The sequence below is a fragment of the Rhinolophus sinicus genome, chromosome 6 (assembly GCF_057876585.1).
Source record: "Rhinolophus sinicus isolate RSI-liver-muscle chromosome 6, RSI-T2T, whole genome shotgun sequence".
Lineage (NCBI taxonomy): Eukaryota > Metazoa > Chordata > Mammalia > Chiroptera > Rhinolophidae > Rhinolophus > Rhinolophus sinicus.
In genome coordinates this window covers 2,352,070-2,368,147 of record NC_142506.1, presented here as the reverse complement: position 1 = coordinate 2,368,147, position 16,078 = coordinate 2,352,070, and the positions used below count along the sequence as shown (strand labels likewise).

The 16,078-nt window shown below is 52.2% G+C and overlaps 1 protein-coding gene and 1 long non-coding RNA gene across 5 annotated transcripts in view; one reads left to right on the top strand and one right to left on the bottom strand.

Annotated features, from left to right (window-relative positions):
• LOC109443731 (uncharacterized) overlaps positions 1 to 12,626 on the bottom strand; it is a 25,470-nt gene extending 12,844 nt beyond the window's left edge. For 2 of the 3 annotated variants that reach the window (XR_016021467.1, XR_016021466.1), the window contains exons 1-2: positions 12,488 to 12,626; positions 103 to 11,917 (exon numbers count right to left, since the gene is read on the bottom strand). This is a non-coding gene — a long non-coding RNA (uncharacterized LOC109443731). The remainder of the gene's footprint in view (positions 1 to 102; positions 11,918 to 12,487) is intronic. The other variant, XR_016021468.1, reaches the window with a different exon arrangement.
• CHRAC1 (chromatin accessibility complex subunit 1) lies at positions 12,101 to 16,078 on the top strand. Of its 2 annotated transcripts, none has more exons than XR_016021465.1 (3): positions 12,101 to 13,532; positions 14,094 to 14,220; positions 14,855 to 16,078. XR_016021465.1 is itself a non-coding variant. In XM_019724422.3 (3 exons), exons 1-3 carry the CDS (start codon positions 12,354 to 12,356, stop codon positions 14,974 to 14,976), a joined length of 396 nt encoding a protein of 131 aa, XP_019579981.1. In that variant the 5' UTR covers positions 12,231 to 12,353; the 3' UTR covers positions 14,977 to 16,078. The 2 variants fall into 2 exon arrangements, 1 of the variants encoding a protein (XP_019579981.1); XM_019724422.3 differs by having other exon boundaries at positions 12,231 to 12,500.

The following is a 16,078-nucleotide window of genomic DNA, read 5'->3' as shown; positions in this document are numbered from 1 at the left end:
CTAACAAAAAGGATCCCCCTGAAGGCTACACATCTTGTCATGGAAGAAATATAAACTTGATGGACACGCATTCTAGGCCGACCCATGTAACCTGAAACACACCTGGAGTCTGTGTGGACTCCGACCTGGCCCTCGCTCAGCAGTCTCTGGGGGACGCTGACTCACCCTGCGCTAGAGGTTCCCAGTCTGTAAAATGACACAAAAGGCACTCAGATGGTACCTTTTTCCTTCCTCCATGAGAAAGGATCTGAGGAGGTGGTTGGTTCATGATGGGGTAACAGTATCACTCACTTATCGCCCAAGCCAGGACACTTTTGAGTAAAAGGGGAATTTGTTAATTTTTCTGGCTCCAAAGACGTAAACCAAAAAACCTTTTATGCAAACCAGGCCATGTGTAGACACTCACCTGCTTAAACACAGGGCAAGTTAGTGAGTGGCTGCATGGACATTTACCTACTGTGTGCTCTGTGCCAGGCGCTGGGCTGTTCCTTTGCACACTGGCTGGCTGAGTCCTCACACCAGCTGCCAAGTGTTCTCCCGGTCTGGCCAGGGGTGGGGGGTCCAGAGAGCCAAAGCACCTTGCCTGAGGCCACACGCACCAGCAGACCCCCAAATAAGCAACAGCGACAGAACAAGTGCTCCCAGAGGCTCAGCAAAGGCCACACTGGACAAGGGTCTGGGGGAGCAGGGGTACCTGAGGGCCCTGGCTTGAGGGGCAGGTTCCTAGTGTGAGGGCGAGTGCTCTGCAAACACTCCCACCTGTGCTGAGGTCAGTTCCGAGCTGGGGCAGGAAGCTTCTCAGAGGCAGGGAACCCCTGTGACGTGAAAGCGCTGCAGGAGAACCTGGGGCACAGAGAGAGGCAACCCAGGGCCCTGAGCAGGACAGACTACACCCCCACTAGTCCCCCGGGGCTGCCCACACACTGCTGCTCCTGGTTTCCAGCCTCCCATGAACCCAGACCCAGGAAAGTGCTGGTTCTGATTAGAAACACAAAAAGGTTGTCACCATAATAGCCACAGTCGCAAGGAAAGACAACAGGGCAGTGAATGACACGGGAGACATTTCGCAGGCACTGCCTGGAGAGGAATCCGGCCATGTGGGCAACACATGAGTGCCTGGGGACTGAGTCCCCCAATTATTTCTGAGCCTAGCCTCTGATGGGTGGAATTAAGAGTTTTGTGGTTTGTGAATCAAAAGCCAAATTCTGTCAGCCCGAGGGTGTGGATCCATGGGGATAATGGCACCCCTCCTACATCAAAGCCAGACCCTGCGCCCACTTCCACCTCCTCTCTCCCTCCCACATCAGGAATTTGGGCCCTAACCACAGCTGCCGATTGTGGCCTGTCCTGCTCTCCCAATTATCACTGCTAACTCAGATGGCCTGGGGCAGCACAAGTCCGAGTTTGATGGCCGCCTGGAGTTTGCCCCACTCCGTGGGGGGGGAGCTCATCTCCTGGAGGCTGTTCCTCCCACCGAGGCCCTTCCCTCCTCTCCGAGGCTGCTGAACGCCTGCTTGTCCCAGAAAGCCGGATCCTTAGGTCTGGAGGGGTCCACACGGCGAGGGGAGTGGGCAGGGGCAGCCCATGGGAGGCAGGAGTGTGTGCACGAGCGTTTTCCTCTCTCTCCTGCTACTATCTGCTTTTTCCCATTTTTTTCTATACTCAATAAGTGTTGCTTTGGTAACAAGAAAACAAATATTTGTGAGGAGGAGGAGGAGGGGGACACATGCCCGGTTAGGGTCCATCTCCCATGTGAAACACACCTCCCTGCCCTAAGCGATCTTGGTCTCTACCTCTGCACCCTGAGCCCCTGACCATTTTCTTCAGGACACTTATCAGTTTGTGACCGTGCATGCATCTCTGTCATTACATGAATTACATCTCTCACCCCCGTTGGCTCCGTAGGGCACACAGCAGCACCTTTTCTGCATTGTTAAATCAACGTCATCATGACATAATTTCCAACAATAAAAGGCATCCATGTTTAAGTGTACAGTTTCATGAGTTTTGACAAACATTGTGGCACTTTGGATTAGTTCTGTCTGCTGTAGATAGAATGTCATCTACGGTGCATGGCGTCAGGCCGTATGTGCTCTTGCGTGCCTCTTTTCTTGGCACAAAGCTTCTTTTCCTTGGCATAATGCTTCTGAGGTTCGTGGAGGTTGCTGTATGGAGCAGTCGTCCCTTCTCTATTGTTAAGTCCACTGTATGGACGTGCCACAATTTGTTAAACAGTCATCTGTTTGTGGGCATTTGGGTTGTTTCCACTTTTAGCCATTACGAACTAAGCTGATGTGAACATCTGTGGACAATCTTCTGTGTGGACATAGCATTTTTCTCTGGGTGAACATCTGGAGGGGAACTGCTGGGCTGCATGTAAAAATACACTGAAATTTCCCAAAGTGTCTGCCACGTGTAACTTCATCAGCAGCAGGTGACGTCTCCACAGGTGTGAGTGCTGCAGTGTGGCACACTCTCCCACTGGTCCCACAGGACAGTGCATGCCTCTCCTTGCACAGTGCACAGCCCCAGCTCCCGGCCCAGAGCCGCCCACTGTGGGTGCCCAGTCTATCACTGTGGAACGCAGGAGTGAATGCACTCAGCCTGTTACTTTGTTCTCATTTCCAAATCAATGTTTATTCCACTTCCACTTCTCCAGGTGTGTGTTTTTACTTTTGTTACTTTAAGAATGATACAAATAATACATGGTCAGGGCAAGGAAATGAGAACATTAATGAAAAAATGTTAGAGTTACCCCTTAATGTCTCCATGCAGAGATCCACGTTCCAGGCTCCATACTGGGCACCGGGAAAACGATGAACAAAAGACCCGCCCGACTTTAAGGCTCTGCGGAGCCCAGGCTCTCCCGCTGCCCAGAGGAGGACCTCACAGCAGGGCAGGCCTGGGGGCGCTGGGAGAGGAGGTGTGCAGGGAACGCAGTTGAGACAAGCCTCAGAGAGGACGGAGGACATGAAGAACGGACTTCGTGGGGGCCTGGTAGAAAGCAGCGGGTCAGGAGTGGGCGGCAAGGGGTGTTAGGAGTTCCAGCCCCCGAGGTTCACGACATGAGGCCAGCTGGTCCCGCTGCCTCCTCAGTGGAACAGCAGCCCAGGATGGAGGAGTGGGGGTGCGCTGTCGTCTTCATTTATTTTCGCGCTGCGGACAATCTCCTCAGGAGCTTACGGCCACGTTGGCTGACTCTTCCTCCTCCTGTCCCCAAGAGGAAGAGCCTGGCAGGCGGGCTCCTAGGACGTCCCTTCCGCAGCTCCTCCCTCCGTCCCGCCCGTCTCAGGCCGCCCCACGGGGTGCTGACACTCACCTCTCCCCCCCAGCTCTGCAGTCTCCCTGCCACCAAGCTCGGGGGTCCCTGGCCTAGGGGACCTTCCTTACCACCTGGTGTCTCCCAGCCATCTCAGACTTCCTGTGCCCTCAAGGACCTCGACACCCCTGGTTCTCAAACCTGTTCCTTCCCCATTCTCCCCATCCCAGCGGCGGGCGCACCACTTGCTCCCACCCCGGCCAGGCCTCCTCGGTTCCTTTATCCCTCCTCACCACATCGCATCCTTCACCAGTCTTCTGACTTCACCATCCAAACCCTTCCACACCCCTCCAGCTTCCCCACATCCAATGCTACCTCACTACCTGCTTGCCCAGCTGCCACCTAACTGGTCTCCTGCTTCCACGCTTACTTACCACACCACCAAGTTAAGACCACGTATCACCCAACGACACTTTTGCAGAAATAGGAAACTTCATCCTAAAATTCATATGGAATCTCAAGGGACCTTGAACAGCCAAAACAATCTTTAAAAAGAGCAAAGCTGGAGGTCTCCCCCTTCTTCACTTACAATCTTACTACAAAGCTACAGTAATCAAAACAGTGTGGTGCTGGAATAAAGGCAGACACACAGACCAACGGACTGGACCACAAAGGCCAGAAATAACGCTCTTGCATACAGTCAAACGTTTCCACAAAGGTGCCAAGACCACTCAGTGATGAAAGGACAGTCTTCAACAAACGGGAGTTGGGAAAACTGAATATCCATCTGCAAAAAACGGAGTGGTACCCACCTTATAATACATACAAAGATTAACTAAGAATGGATCTAAGACCTAAAATGAGAGCTAAAACTAGAAAACTCTTAGAAGAAAACATATGGAAAAGCTTCGTGGCATTGCACTTGACAATGATTTCTTAGACATAACACCAAAAGCAGTGGCAACAAAAGAAAAAATAGAATGTGGACAACATTGAACTCAGAAACTGTGCCTCAAAACACATAACCAACAGAGTGAAAGGCAAGGCACGGGGTGGGAGGAAACATGCAAACCATGGCTCTGAGAAGGAGTTAATATCTAGAATAAAGAACTACAACTCAACTACCAAAAAACAAACAGCTGATTTAAAAATGGGGAAAGGACTTTAAATAGCATTTATCTGAAGGGATGACAAATGGCCAAGAAGCGTGTGAAACTCTGCTCAACCTCACTAATGTTCCGGAAATGCAAATCCAGAACACGAGGTCCCACTTCACACCCATTAGGATGGAGACCATCAAAAGACAGGAAATCCGTGTTGCCTAGGAGGTGGAGAAATGGGAAGTCTCTGCATCCCACCACTGGTAGATGTTACAATGGTGCAGCTGCTGTAGAAAACAACATGGTGGCTCCTTAAAAAAAAGAAATGCCGTATGACGCAATCATTCCGCTTCTGCGTATGTATATACCCAAAAGACCTGAAAGCAGGGAGTCAAACAGGTATTTGCACACCTATGTTCATACTAGCATTACAATAGTCAAAAGGTGGACGCAGGGCCGGCCCGGTGGCTCAGGCAGTTAGAGCTCCATGACTCCGAAGGCTGCCAGTCGATTCCCACATGGGCCAGTGGGCTCTCAACCACAAAGTTGCCAGTTCGATTCCTTGAGTCCCACAAGGGATGGTGGCGAGCACCCCCTGCAACTAAAATTGAACACAGCACCTTGAGCTGAGCTGCCGCTGAGCTCCCGGATGGCTCAGTTGGTTGGAGCACAGGCTCTCAACCACAAGGTTGCTGGTTCGACTCCTGCAAGGGATGGTGGAATGTGCCCCCTGCAAGTAGAAAACGGCAACTGGACCTGGAGCTGAGCTGCGCCCTCCACAACTAAGACTGAAAGGACAACAACTTGAAGCTGAACATAACCCTCCACAACTAAGATTGAAAGGACAATTTGACTTGGAAAAAAAAAACCTGGAAGTACACACTGTTTCCCAATAAAGTCCTGTTCCCCTTCCCCAATAAAATATTAAAAAAAAAAAATCTTTAAAAAAAAAAGGGTGGAAGCAACCCCAAGTGCCCACCGATGGACGGACGGACGGATGGATGAACAAAATGGGGCACACCCATCCAAACAGTGGAATATCGTCCAGCCTTAAAAAAGAAATTCCGGCAGATGCTACAACATGGGTGAGCCTTGAGGACATTATGCTAAGTGATATAAGCCTCTTGTAAAAGGACAAATACTGAGTGATTCCACTCACATGAGGCCCCTAGAGCAGTCAAGTTCATAGGGACAGAAATGGTACATGCAAGGAGTTACAGGGAAGCAGAGCTAGGAGTTAGTGTTTAATGTAGTTTGTTTTAGAAGATGAAAAAGTTCTGGAGACGGATGGTGGGGATGGTTTGAACAACAATGTGAATGTACTTAACACCACTGAACCATACACTTAAAAATGATTTAAGAGGTAAATTTTAAGTTGTGTATATTTTGCCATGATAAAAAACATTGTTTTTTGAACTCATGTACCAGCTCTTGTCACTTTCCTGCTGAACACTCTGCAGTGACTTCCCACTACCCCATCCGGGACTCTAGGCTCTGCAGTCTGGCCCCTGCCAGCTTCTCCCCTCCCCCCGGATGCGGTGCGTCTTCCCACGCCCACACGATCTGCGGCAGCACTGCAGCCCCCTGCCTACTGGCAGCCGCCACCAGAGCTCTGGCTTGCCCCTCATTATCCCTATATTCAGGCCATTATCTGTAATGACAGCCTGGCATAATTGTATTTTTACAATTTGTATAATTATACTCTACCGAGCTAAATGATCATTATTATCATTATTAAATATTTATTAAGCACTTCTAGCCGTGCAAAGCTAGTAAGATGTAGCCTCAGCTCTTACAAATCTCCCTTCCTGATTCCACCCCAAATTCATTTCAACTTGGGTTATTCCTCCCTGGAGGAGCAGGGAATGTCTGTGTTTTGGGCCTGGGGCTGCATGTGCACGAGGCTGGGGAGCAGATGCTAGTACCCGGTTTACAGATGGAGACTGAGGCGCGTGCGTAGCCAGGTGTGATGCAGACAGGTCTTTCTGGTGGCAAAGTCTTTACCACCCCTCATGCGCGTGACTCACGACTTGGCTTACTATTACTACAACGGGCTGCCTTCCTGCTTTCTGTCTTTTCACATCCGGCGCAGCACGCACTGTGCTAGTCACTGGTTCACTAAGGGTCTCCTGTGGGGAAGGTGCCCTCCCGTGCCCTCATACCTCTCCCCATTCTGACAAGGTCAGCCACAAACCCCTTCCCTCCACCTGTCTTTAAGTTTCGTTCACTGGGTCTCCCTTTTCCTTCTTTGCTCTTCTGCCCACAGAGTCCACGAGGCTACAGCTGTGGGGAGTGGGCAAGGACGGCATGGAGGGGGGCGGGGGCCATGAGAGTCCGAGCCGCTGACTCACGCCGCCTGCTGCTGCCCCTGCTCAAGGCTGAGATCGGTGTATTCATCAGCTTCCCCTCGCCAGTGACACAGCCAGCTCAGGTCGCACTCATCTGGGGTCTCGTAGTCTGGCATTTGGTCTTTACCAGTGGCGAATCTGAAGCTGCTGTTCAAATGGACAAGTTACCTGCAGAAGATACATCTTTACTCCAGGCCTCTTGGAGTCTGTGCTGGGACTGCGTCCTGGGGACCTGCCAGGACTTCTTATGAGGGCACTAGATGCCCTAGACAGCCCGCCCCAGTCCTGCGGGGTTAGCAGGGGCGTAGGTCAGGGCAGCGCCCAGATGCAGGACACTCCAAATGCCTCCATCAGCTCAGCAGAAGCAAAGAGATCGAGCCACTCCCAGCTGCTGGAGCTCACACTGGTGTCAGCTAGATTGAGAAACTCAGCCCGACCCGAGCATGTGCTTTGACACTGTTAGAATCCACTCCTCAGATACTCTCCAAGTTTCTGCTGATAAAAGTGCACGAATACACACACACTAGTTCTTTCAGTGTATAAACATCTAAATTGGGCTTTGCAGTTGTTTCCTTGGGGCATGCTGGGATCTGACTCCAATTATGGACTGGAATTAATGAAGGGCACATTGAGAAGCTCAGGACCCTCTCGCCAGGTAAGCACCTCAGGTGAGCTCATTAATGGGACTTCGGCAGGCGGAGATAACCTCAGGCAGGCTCTTTCCACTGAGAGGCTCAGAGGGATGGGGGGGGAGTGGGGGGGGCGTTAAAATACTCCATTTGCTTTTCTCCTCCCAAGTATCCCCAATCTAACTCTCAGGACCCCCCTCTTCCCAATCATAGCCCGACTTCAGAGACCTGGTGAACAGGGACTTCACCTTACCTTGTAATCCTGCATTCCGAAGGATCGAAGGGAGGCCTGACCTTTAGCCCTACTGGCCCCAAGGCTCCAAGATAAGGAGTCACTTAGGGCCAGAGGCTGGTTCTCAGGCCTGCTGTCTGAGTTTAAAGCCCTGAGCTTCCCCATTTTCTTTCCAAAATCTCTCCAGTGCAATCAGAAGCCAGCAGCCAACCCCACAAGGCTCCGTGGTGCCAGGACGGTCACGTGCAGCAGCCTTCCCTTCAATGAGCACTTCATCCAGGCGAGGACAGGTGATCACTTAAGTGACCGTCTTGCCAGAGCATCCTGCCAGTGAGGTCACCTCTGTGTATCAGCACAATCAATTCAGATAACCAGCCCAAGCCCCATTTTTGTGGGTCTGTTCCCAAAGACCACGTAAGTATGGGTAAGGTTCAATCAGGAAAGCGGCAACTTTTTTAGGTATTTCAGAGAGGGATTTAAGGTCAAGAACTGACTTCAAAGCTGTTGGAAGAGCTGCAGGAGCATGAGGAAGAAGGTGCCCTGAAATGCAAGGGGGAGATGCCACTCAGAGATCAGGACACTGGTACTGCCCCTGGCTTGGAGCCCAGACTGGCCACTGAACTGCTCGAGGGCTGCTGCTGAGCAGAAACCCAGGGTGAAGCTGCTCGAACAACCTATGCCACCCGCTGCAGTCCCCACCCTGCTGCCAACACCTTCACATAAGCCAATAAACAAGACTTCTTCCTCCCCACTGCAATCTCTCACCAGTTCTTCCCCCTGGCAGAAGCAAACCAGAAGGCAGCGGGCAGGGGATTCTGGGAAGTGTAGTCAACTGCCTTCTGGCACCCTGGGACAGATGAAGGAGGGAGCAAGGGTGACCTGCAGAGGTATGAGAAATACAGCACACCTCCTGAGGTGCTGTGAGATGAAGAGGGCTACTGCACAACAGCACCAACTGAATGATACACCCATTGTGGGTTTTCTACTGCAGCGACGTTCCCAGCCATCACAGATGTTTTCATTCTCCTTCTGTCTTAGGTCGAAGCTGGATTTTTAAAAAAATGGTGAGCACTTTCCTTCTTTCCTGAAGATCTTCTTCTTTGCCCCTCAACTCACACAACGGTGACTGCAAATCCGCCTGCCAGGTCCAGTCTGCGCCTCTCACCCCTTCTCCTTGAATTCTTTTGGCTCTCCTCTTCACTCGACACATGCCTTCCTCGCCTGTTCTTTTCTAATCTTAACCCATCCTGATCCCAAACACACCGAAAGAGAACGACAAACCTTAGAAAACTCAAAAACCAGCTAGAGAAACATCTAAAAAGTTGAAAATGTCAACAACACAGCTCGTTTCTTGTGTGGACCAGTGGAGCCTATTGTGCAGTCGGATTTTATTCAGCAGTTTGTTCTCGCCTTTTGTGAGTGTCAAGGGCTTTCTCAACTGCGGAGGAATGCTGAGGGGGAAGCACGGCCTGCCTCTGCTGGCACGGAGCAGGCCACTTAGCCATCACTGGGCAGCAGGTGGGCTTCTAAGTTGGATCCGCCTCCTCACTTCTAAACATTTGGCTATTGTTTTCCGAAAAGCCCAACTTGCCTGGCGGCCGGTCCCTCCTACCACGCTAACCACATCTGCGCTCACTAACCACATCTGAGCTCAACTCACTCATCAAGCTCCCTCCCACTGGCCTTTTGGTTCCTCCGTTTATCAAGGCATCCTGCCCTCAGGCTGCTCCGTTCAGAATGCTCGCCCCGCCCAGCCTTTCTGCATGGCTGGCTCCTTCCCCTTCTTCAGATCTGACTTTCAGTATCACTTCTCAGAGAGGCTATCACCCTCACAGTTGTTTCTTCATAGCACTTGTCACAGGAGAGCTTCTTATTTATTTCTGTCACCCTTGTACTTAAAAGCTCCGTGACAGCAGGCATCATAGCTGTCTTGCTCCTGGCTGTACCGTAGCGCCCAGCAGTGTCTGACATGTATTTGGTGCTATTATTTGGGCCAAGACCTGAGGTTGCACTGAAGATGGCACTGTCCTTACACCATTGGTCTTCACTTCCTAGTGACATAGCATACAGCAGGTGCGAGATTACTGGCTCATTATATCTGAAGGCAGATGTGAAAAGACACTTCCCCCTCCTTTCTTCCACCTCTCCCCACCCCACTCCGGTTCAAGCCGTTGTTTCTCAGTCTAGTTGTGTAGGACACAGCTCCCTGGCCCCTGCTGCTATTATGAGCCTTGTGCTCCCTCCTCCCCCCAGCTGAGGCAGTTGGTTGCCAGTTGCCAGTCGTCGGTCAGCCGCTCACAGCAGCTCTCGCCAGCTGCCAGCCACTTAGGCTGGCTGCCAGCTACTCTCACTGGCCACTGGCCACTCACGGCAGCTCACAGCAGCCCAGCTCCAGGTAGAGCTGCTGTTCACAATCTTAGCTGTAGAGGGTGCAGCTCATTGGCCCATGTGGGAATCGAACCAGCGACCTGTGTTAGGAGCACGATGCTCCAAATACCTGAGCCACCAGGCGGGCCTGAAAAGACATTTCTAACACCACAAATGTCAGTAATCTGGGGCATCTGGGGTATCTGGCCTTGGGTTCCTCCTCAGGGAGACCAAAGAGCGGTCATTTTCAGAACCCACCAACTTGTAGAAACAGGCTGGCCAGGTACACCTTTTGTATTCTGTTGTCATTACCTAAGTGATAGACAGGGCTGAAATCTTAAAGGTTAAACAAGATATAATTTGAATTTTCCAGACTCTTTCCATAACAATTTTGAAATCAAAGTTGACTTGGGGTGACAAGTGCTTGCAGCAGGAACACTGGAACTTCACATAGTAATTTAGGCTTTTGCAGAGTGTGCTATACAGTTACAAAGAGCTTTTTCCTTCCCGTCTCCTTACACAGCACTGACCTGTGGGGGAGGCAGTGTGGATGGAACATGACTCACAGGGCCAGGGCGGGAACTTTGATGTTGGGAGGTTAGGCCTTTTCACAACTCCATTAACAACAGGTGTGACTACCCCATCTTTGCAAATGAGGAAACAGTTGTTCAGAGACAGCATCTGCTTTGCCTGGGGCCACTCGCTAGGGGGGGGTAGGGCAGCCATCTTACTTGACCTCTGGGCAGTTTTGATCCAGTTGATCAGTCTCTCCTTTCAGAAAAACTTTCTTCACTTGGCTTATGGGGACCCAATCACCTCGTACTCAGTGGCCACTTCTTCCCAGTCTCCTTTGCTGGATTGTCCTTTTCTCCATCTTAAAATGCTGGAGTAGCCCAGGATGTGGTCCTTAGATCTTTCTGCGCTATCAACACTCTTTTCCCAGATACGTGCATCCAGGCCCATGTTTTCAGTAGCACCTACACAGTGGTGGCTTCAGCCTGAACTCCAGGCCGAACAGCCACCTGCTCACTCAACGCTGCCACTAGCGTTTGCCAGGCAACTGAAATTTGACTTGCTCCAAACCAAACCTCTGCCAAGTGTGTTCCTCCAGCAGCGGTTCCCATCTCAGTAACTGGCACCACCGTGCACTTACTCCTACTCCACACAGAGTCCTGCTGGCTCGCTCCAAATCAGACCCGAATCCTCCTTCCCGTCACCTCCTCTCTTGTCCAACCCACCATCACTTGGCCCCAGCAAGCCTTCCGCGGTCTCGCCGGCCTGCATTCTTGCCGCACGCTGTCCACACACAGCAACTTGAGTAATCCTGGCAAAACTTAAGTGAGTCTCACTCACTCACTCTTCCTAGGTCCTCAACTTACCTGGAAAGAACTCCATAGAGCACAAGGACCTACATCACCGGGCCGCGGGGACTTCCTACCATTTTCCCGAGCTCATTTCACCTCAGCCACAGCAGCGCCCTGTTCATCGCTTGCAATCACCTCCGTGGTCCCTTCGCTTTGACCAGGGACCTCCCTGTCCCAACCACTCCCCCGATCTGGTCACAAAGAGCAGCCCCGTGGGAGCTGTCGTGCCAGAGAGCACCGCCGAGGCGGCTGGCAGCTTCTAAGTTTTAAAACTTAAGCCGGGTCTCATCAGGCCTCTGACCTTTCGACTCCGCCCACTTTTCTGGGAACCCCAACACGACACCTCCGTGCGAGGGTCACGTTGGGCTTCCCTGCAAGGCTCCTGCTCAGAGACTTTGCGTTTGTTTTCTTCTCCCAGGAAACGCTTTCTCACACGAGGGCTGTTCCCTCTCGTCCCTGCCCGTTACCCCGGTTGTAACAGCACCGTTTCTGTCTCTTCTCACACCGCTTTGTTTCCCTTCACGGTGCTCATCTGTATCGCACTCGCTTGCCTGTTCATTCTGTCTTCCCTCTGGCTTCAGCAGAGCCTTCGTTTTGTTCGCAGGTGCGTTCCCAGGCCTAGAGGAGGGAAGACACCGAGTACACACTTACTGAGTGGCAAGAACCGAGCGCAACTCGCCTCGCCTCCTGGGGGATCTCCTACCACTGTTCTCAGCAACTCCCGCCCTCCCTCGGGTTCCTCCTGCTCCCGCTGCAGGGACAGCGCGGCCCAGCCCTCCGCCCCGGCCCCACCCGCGCTTCCTCCGGATCCCAGCGCGGCGGGCGCCTTCCGCCCCCCTCGCACGGGCTGTGGGCCCCTTCCGCGCAGCCGCGGGGGCGCGGGGCATCACGGGGCTTGTAGTCCGCCCCCGGAAGGGAGGCTGCCAGGCCGCGCAGCCGCGCCTCCCCGGCACTACAACTCCCACGGGGCAGCGCTACGCCGCTCCCGCACCGACGGTGTCGGCTGGCCGTCTCACTGCGGGTCCCGCTGCCGCCGCGGGGGAGGGGCGGAAAGATGGCGGACGTGGTCGTGGGCAGAGACAAGTGCGGGGAGCAGCGCCTCGTGTCCCTGCCCCTGTCCCGCATCCGGGTCATCATGAAGAGCTCTCCCGAGGTGTCCAGCATCAACCAGGAAGCACTGGTGCTCACCGCTAAAGCCACGGTGAGGCGGGTGTACGCGGGAGGAGTGAGGAGCAGGGCACGGGGAGGGGGCCGGCGGGAGCCGTCGCGCTGCCCACTGCCCTTCGGCCCGCGCGCCGCCGGCCCCCCTTCACGGGCTCGCGCGTGCGCGCCCTTCCGCGAACCGCCTCACTTCCTTTCCACGCCGCGCGCGCGCGCGCGCACCACCCCCTCGCGCCCTCTTTCATTTGGCCCCGCCTTCCCTCGCGCTCCCATCGCCCCGCCCACTCCGCGCCGCTCCCGCCTTCCCTCGCGCTCCCATCGCCCCGCCCACTCCGCGCCGCTCCCGCCTTCCCTCGCGCTCTCTTCGCCCCGCCCACTCCGCGCCGCTCCTGCCTTCCCTCGCGCTCCCATCGCCCCGCCCACTCCGCGCCGCTCCCGCCTTCCCTCGCGCTCCCATCGCCCCGCCCACTCCGCCTTCCCTCGCGCTCTCTTCGCCCCGCCCACTCCGCGCCGCTCCCGCCTTTCCTCGCGCGTGGTGACCCGGGCAACGGCTCGGAGTGGCGGGGATGCTTCGTAGCTCGCCCGTCCGCGTGACCGTGCGTTGGGCCCCAAAGCCGGCTCCTTTCCTCGCTTCCGGCCTGTTTCGTGGTCTCGGGGCTCCCAGTCCGCAAACGGTGCAGCGAGACGGCCTGCGCCGTCCACGCGAAGCTCGAGGGCTTCCCCGGGAGGAGCCGTCCGTTCAGCCCCCGCACCGATGGCCTAGGTGGCGCGTCCCGAGCCAGAATTAAAGCAATGCCGGGGCCCTCGTGTCACAGCGCGTCGTCCTGGCCCGGCCCAGGGGCCGCGCAGACGCCTGGTTTGGCCCGGACCGCGGCCGCCGGGGCCCTGCCGGCCTTGCCCCGCGGTGTTGCCGCCGCACAGCGTCCCGGCGCGGCGCGTCCTCACGTTGCTCTGGCGCCTCCTGATTCGAGCGGCGTCCCTGCAACGGTGGGAGCGGCGGCTTCTGCCCGGGCCGCGCTCCCCGAGTCCGGGAAGGTCGCTGCCCGCTCAGTGGGGACACCTGAGTTTTCCGGTACAATGTCGTTCTGTATTTTGGATCTAAGACCCATGCGGGCGCTTCTTTAATCCCCTACGAGCCAAACTAGATGGAGTTAAAGTAAAAACACCGAGAAAGAGAGACGCTCAGTCCAGGTTGTTGCTTTCGGGAAGGTGTTGGAGCAAAACGGGAAATGTCAGTTTTCAGCTTCCCGGTGTTGACTGTTCCAGTTGTAGGCGAACCGTCTTAGACAAGAAGTATTTCTGAGCCAAGCAGAATTTTTGAATGGTCTCAGGTTCCTTTTTTTTTTTACTGTACAGATTGGTTACTAGACATTTATGATTCATTGTTTAATCACTTTTAAATAATTTTCATAAGTTAATCTAAAATAAACTTTAGGGAAATGCCTGCTTCCCCATTAGCTTTGCTAGGGCCCTGGTTTCTTTCTGACCTATTTCTCCTTTCCCCAGGGAGTTCCTGTAATTGGAGAAACTAAGATAATCTGCAATCATCAAAACTTAATGTAACCAACAAAATTAAGTTCTACGATAAGTTTTCAAAGCACACCTTTCATTTTACCGTTTCATTTTGTTTTAGGAACTCTTTGTTCAGTATCTAGCCACCTACTCCTACAGACATGGCAGTGGAAAAGAAAAGAAAGCACTTACTTACAATGATTTATCAAACACTGCAGAGGAATCGGAAACTTTTCAGTTTCTTGCAGGTACTTAGTCTTTGAAACATTCTGGGTAAAAAAAATGCTTAGTAATTTGCAGCCCGCCTCCTTCACTGAAATAAACATTTTGCTGCTTTCTCTAGGTGCCAAAGTTGACCATGACCTGGCACAAGAAGACATTTTTAGTTTTGTCTGTTTGAGTATGTTTGTATGTGGCTCACCTAGATCACTAATGAAGTCTGCACAGGATGTTTGGCTGGCTGGGTGAGCCTGGCAGACCCACCCCCTCAGACTCCTTGCCCCTGGAGGGAAAACTGGGCCGGTCTACTTGGCCGGAGAAACAGAAACTAATAGTTGTGGTGGAACAAGCTGAGTGGGCCACAGCTCGAAAGAGCTTAAGCCTACCCATGGGGCCAGCGGCCTGTCTCAGGCAGGTTGGGCAGGGTGGCTCAGGGGTGTTACCAGCACCGAGAAGCACGAGAAGCACGTGGTTTGTAGTCAGTGGAATGCAAACAGGTCTTTTGCGATAGCCAGGAGATTGCTCAGAAGAGGAGTCTGAAGTGTCTCTTGTTTTGGAACCTCTACTAGAGATCAAAGCAGGAAGTAGGACATTTTGGAATTTGTGTTGCTGTACTCATGGTCTACCATAACGAGTTGCTAATGTGAGCTTTATGTTTTTAAGATATATTACCAAAGAAGATATTGGCTAGTAAATACCTGAAAATGCTTAAGGAGAAGAGGGAAGACGAGGAGGAGGAGACTGACGCCAGTGATGAAAGTGACGGCGAGGAAGCGGAATCCTAAACCAGAAGAAAAAGTGCTTTAAGAGTCAGCCTGGAGGAGACCCTCCCGGCTCAGCACCCGTGCGCTGAAGGACGCACCGACCTTAGGCTCTTCACTTTCACGAGACTTCAAGTACACTGTATTTTTTCCTGGCCGAGACAGACCATCTCCTGCACCTCCACCAGAATCAGCCAGAAGCACAGTAAGCAGACGGTGGCCTGCACTCTCTTTGGAGGGCGCCGAGAAAGCGCTGTCTGCACGTCAGCACTGCCAGTCCAGCTGCAGCTATAAGCTATAGAGGCAAGGACAGTTTTGCTTAACGTTCTCATTTACAGATAGATTTTGAGCTGCTAAATATCAGTTATGTAAATTCTTACATGTATATTTTGAAACGAGTTCTTCGAAACAACTAGATCCAGTTTTAGCTAAATATGTAGTTTACCTTTTGTTACATTGTCACATGTAGGATGTTACATTTGAATTTTTACATTTCAAGAAAATTTGAATATCTGTCTGAATACTGCATTTTTTAAACTGTAAAGACAAAACTGTTTATTAAAAAGCTGTACATATTTTTACAGTAAGATGCTTTATGGAACTAATTTTAGAACCCTCTGTTTTTCTAATGCCTTGATTATTACCTGAGACTTGTGAAATTTAAAAATAAGCATCTCTAGTACTTTTATTCCCAGAGAAAAATTTCAAGTCAAATTATAAATACAAAAAAATATTATCTCTGCATAAGCATATTTTTTCTTAAAAAGCATTTTAGAACATTTCGCATATTGAAGATCTGTCTCATTTTACTGTTCCTTTCTTCATACCCAGAGTAATTGCTTTTAATATCCATAGGGGACAACCATAAGGCCTGTATGTTTTCACATAGGATAGATTTTTGGTTCTTGTCTTTTTAATCTCTCTCTAAAAAAACTATTTACGTCTAGTAAAATCGTCCTTCACGTTTAATCGGTTGGTTGGTAAGCAGTCGGTATACAGATTAGTTCCATCACCCCAAGTGTCCCCGGGACCCCTTGGAGTTAGTCCCTTCCCGTTCCCAGGTAACCACTGATGTTTTCTGACTCTCGTTTTTAAAATATGTTTTAAAATAAAAATTTAAAATCTA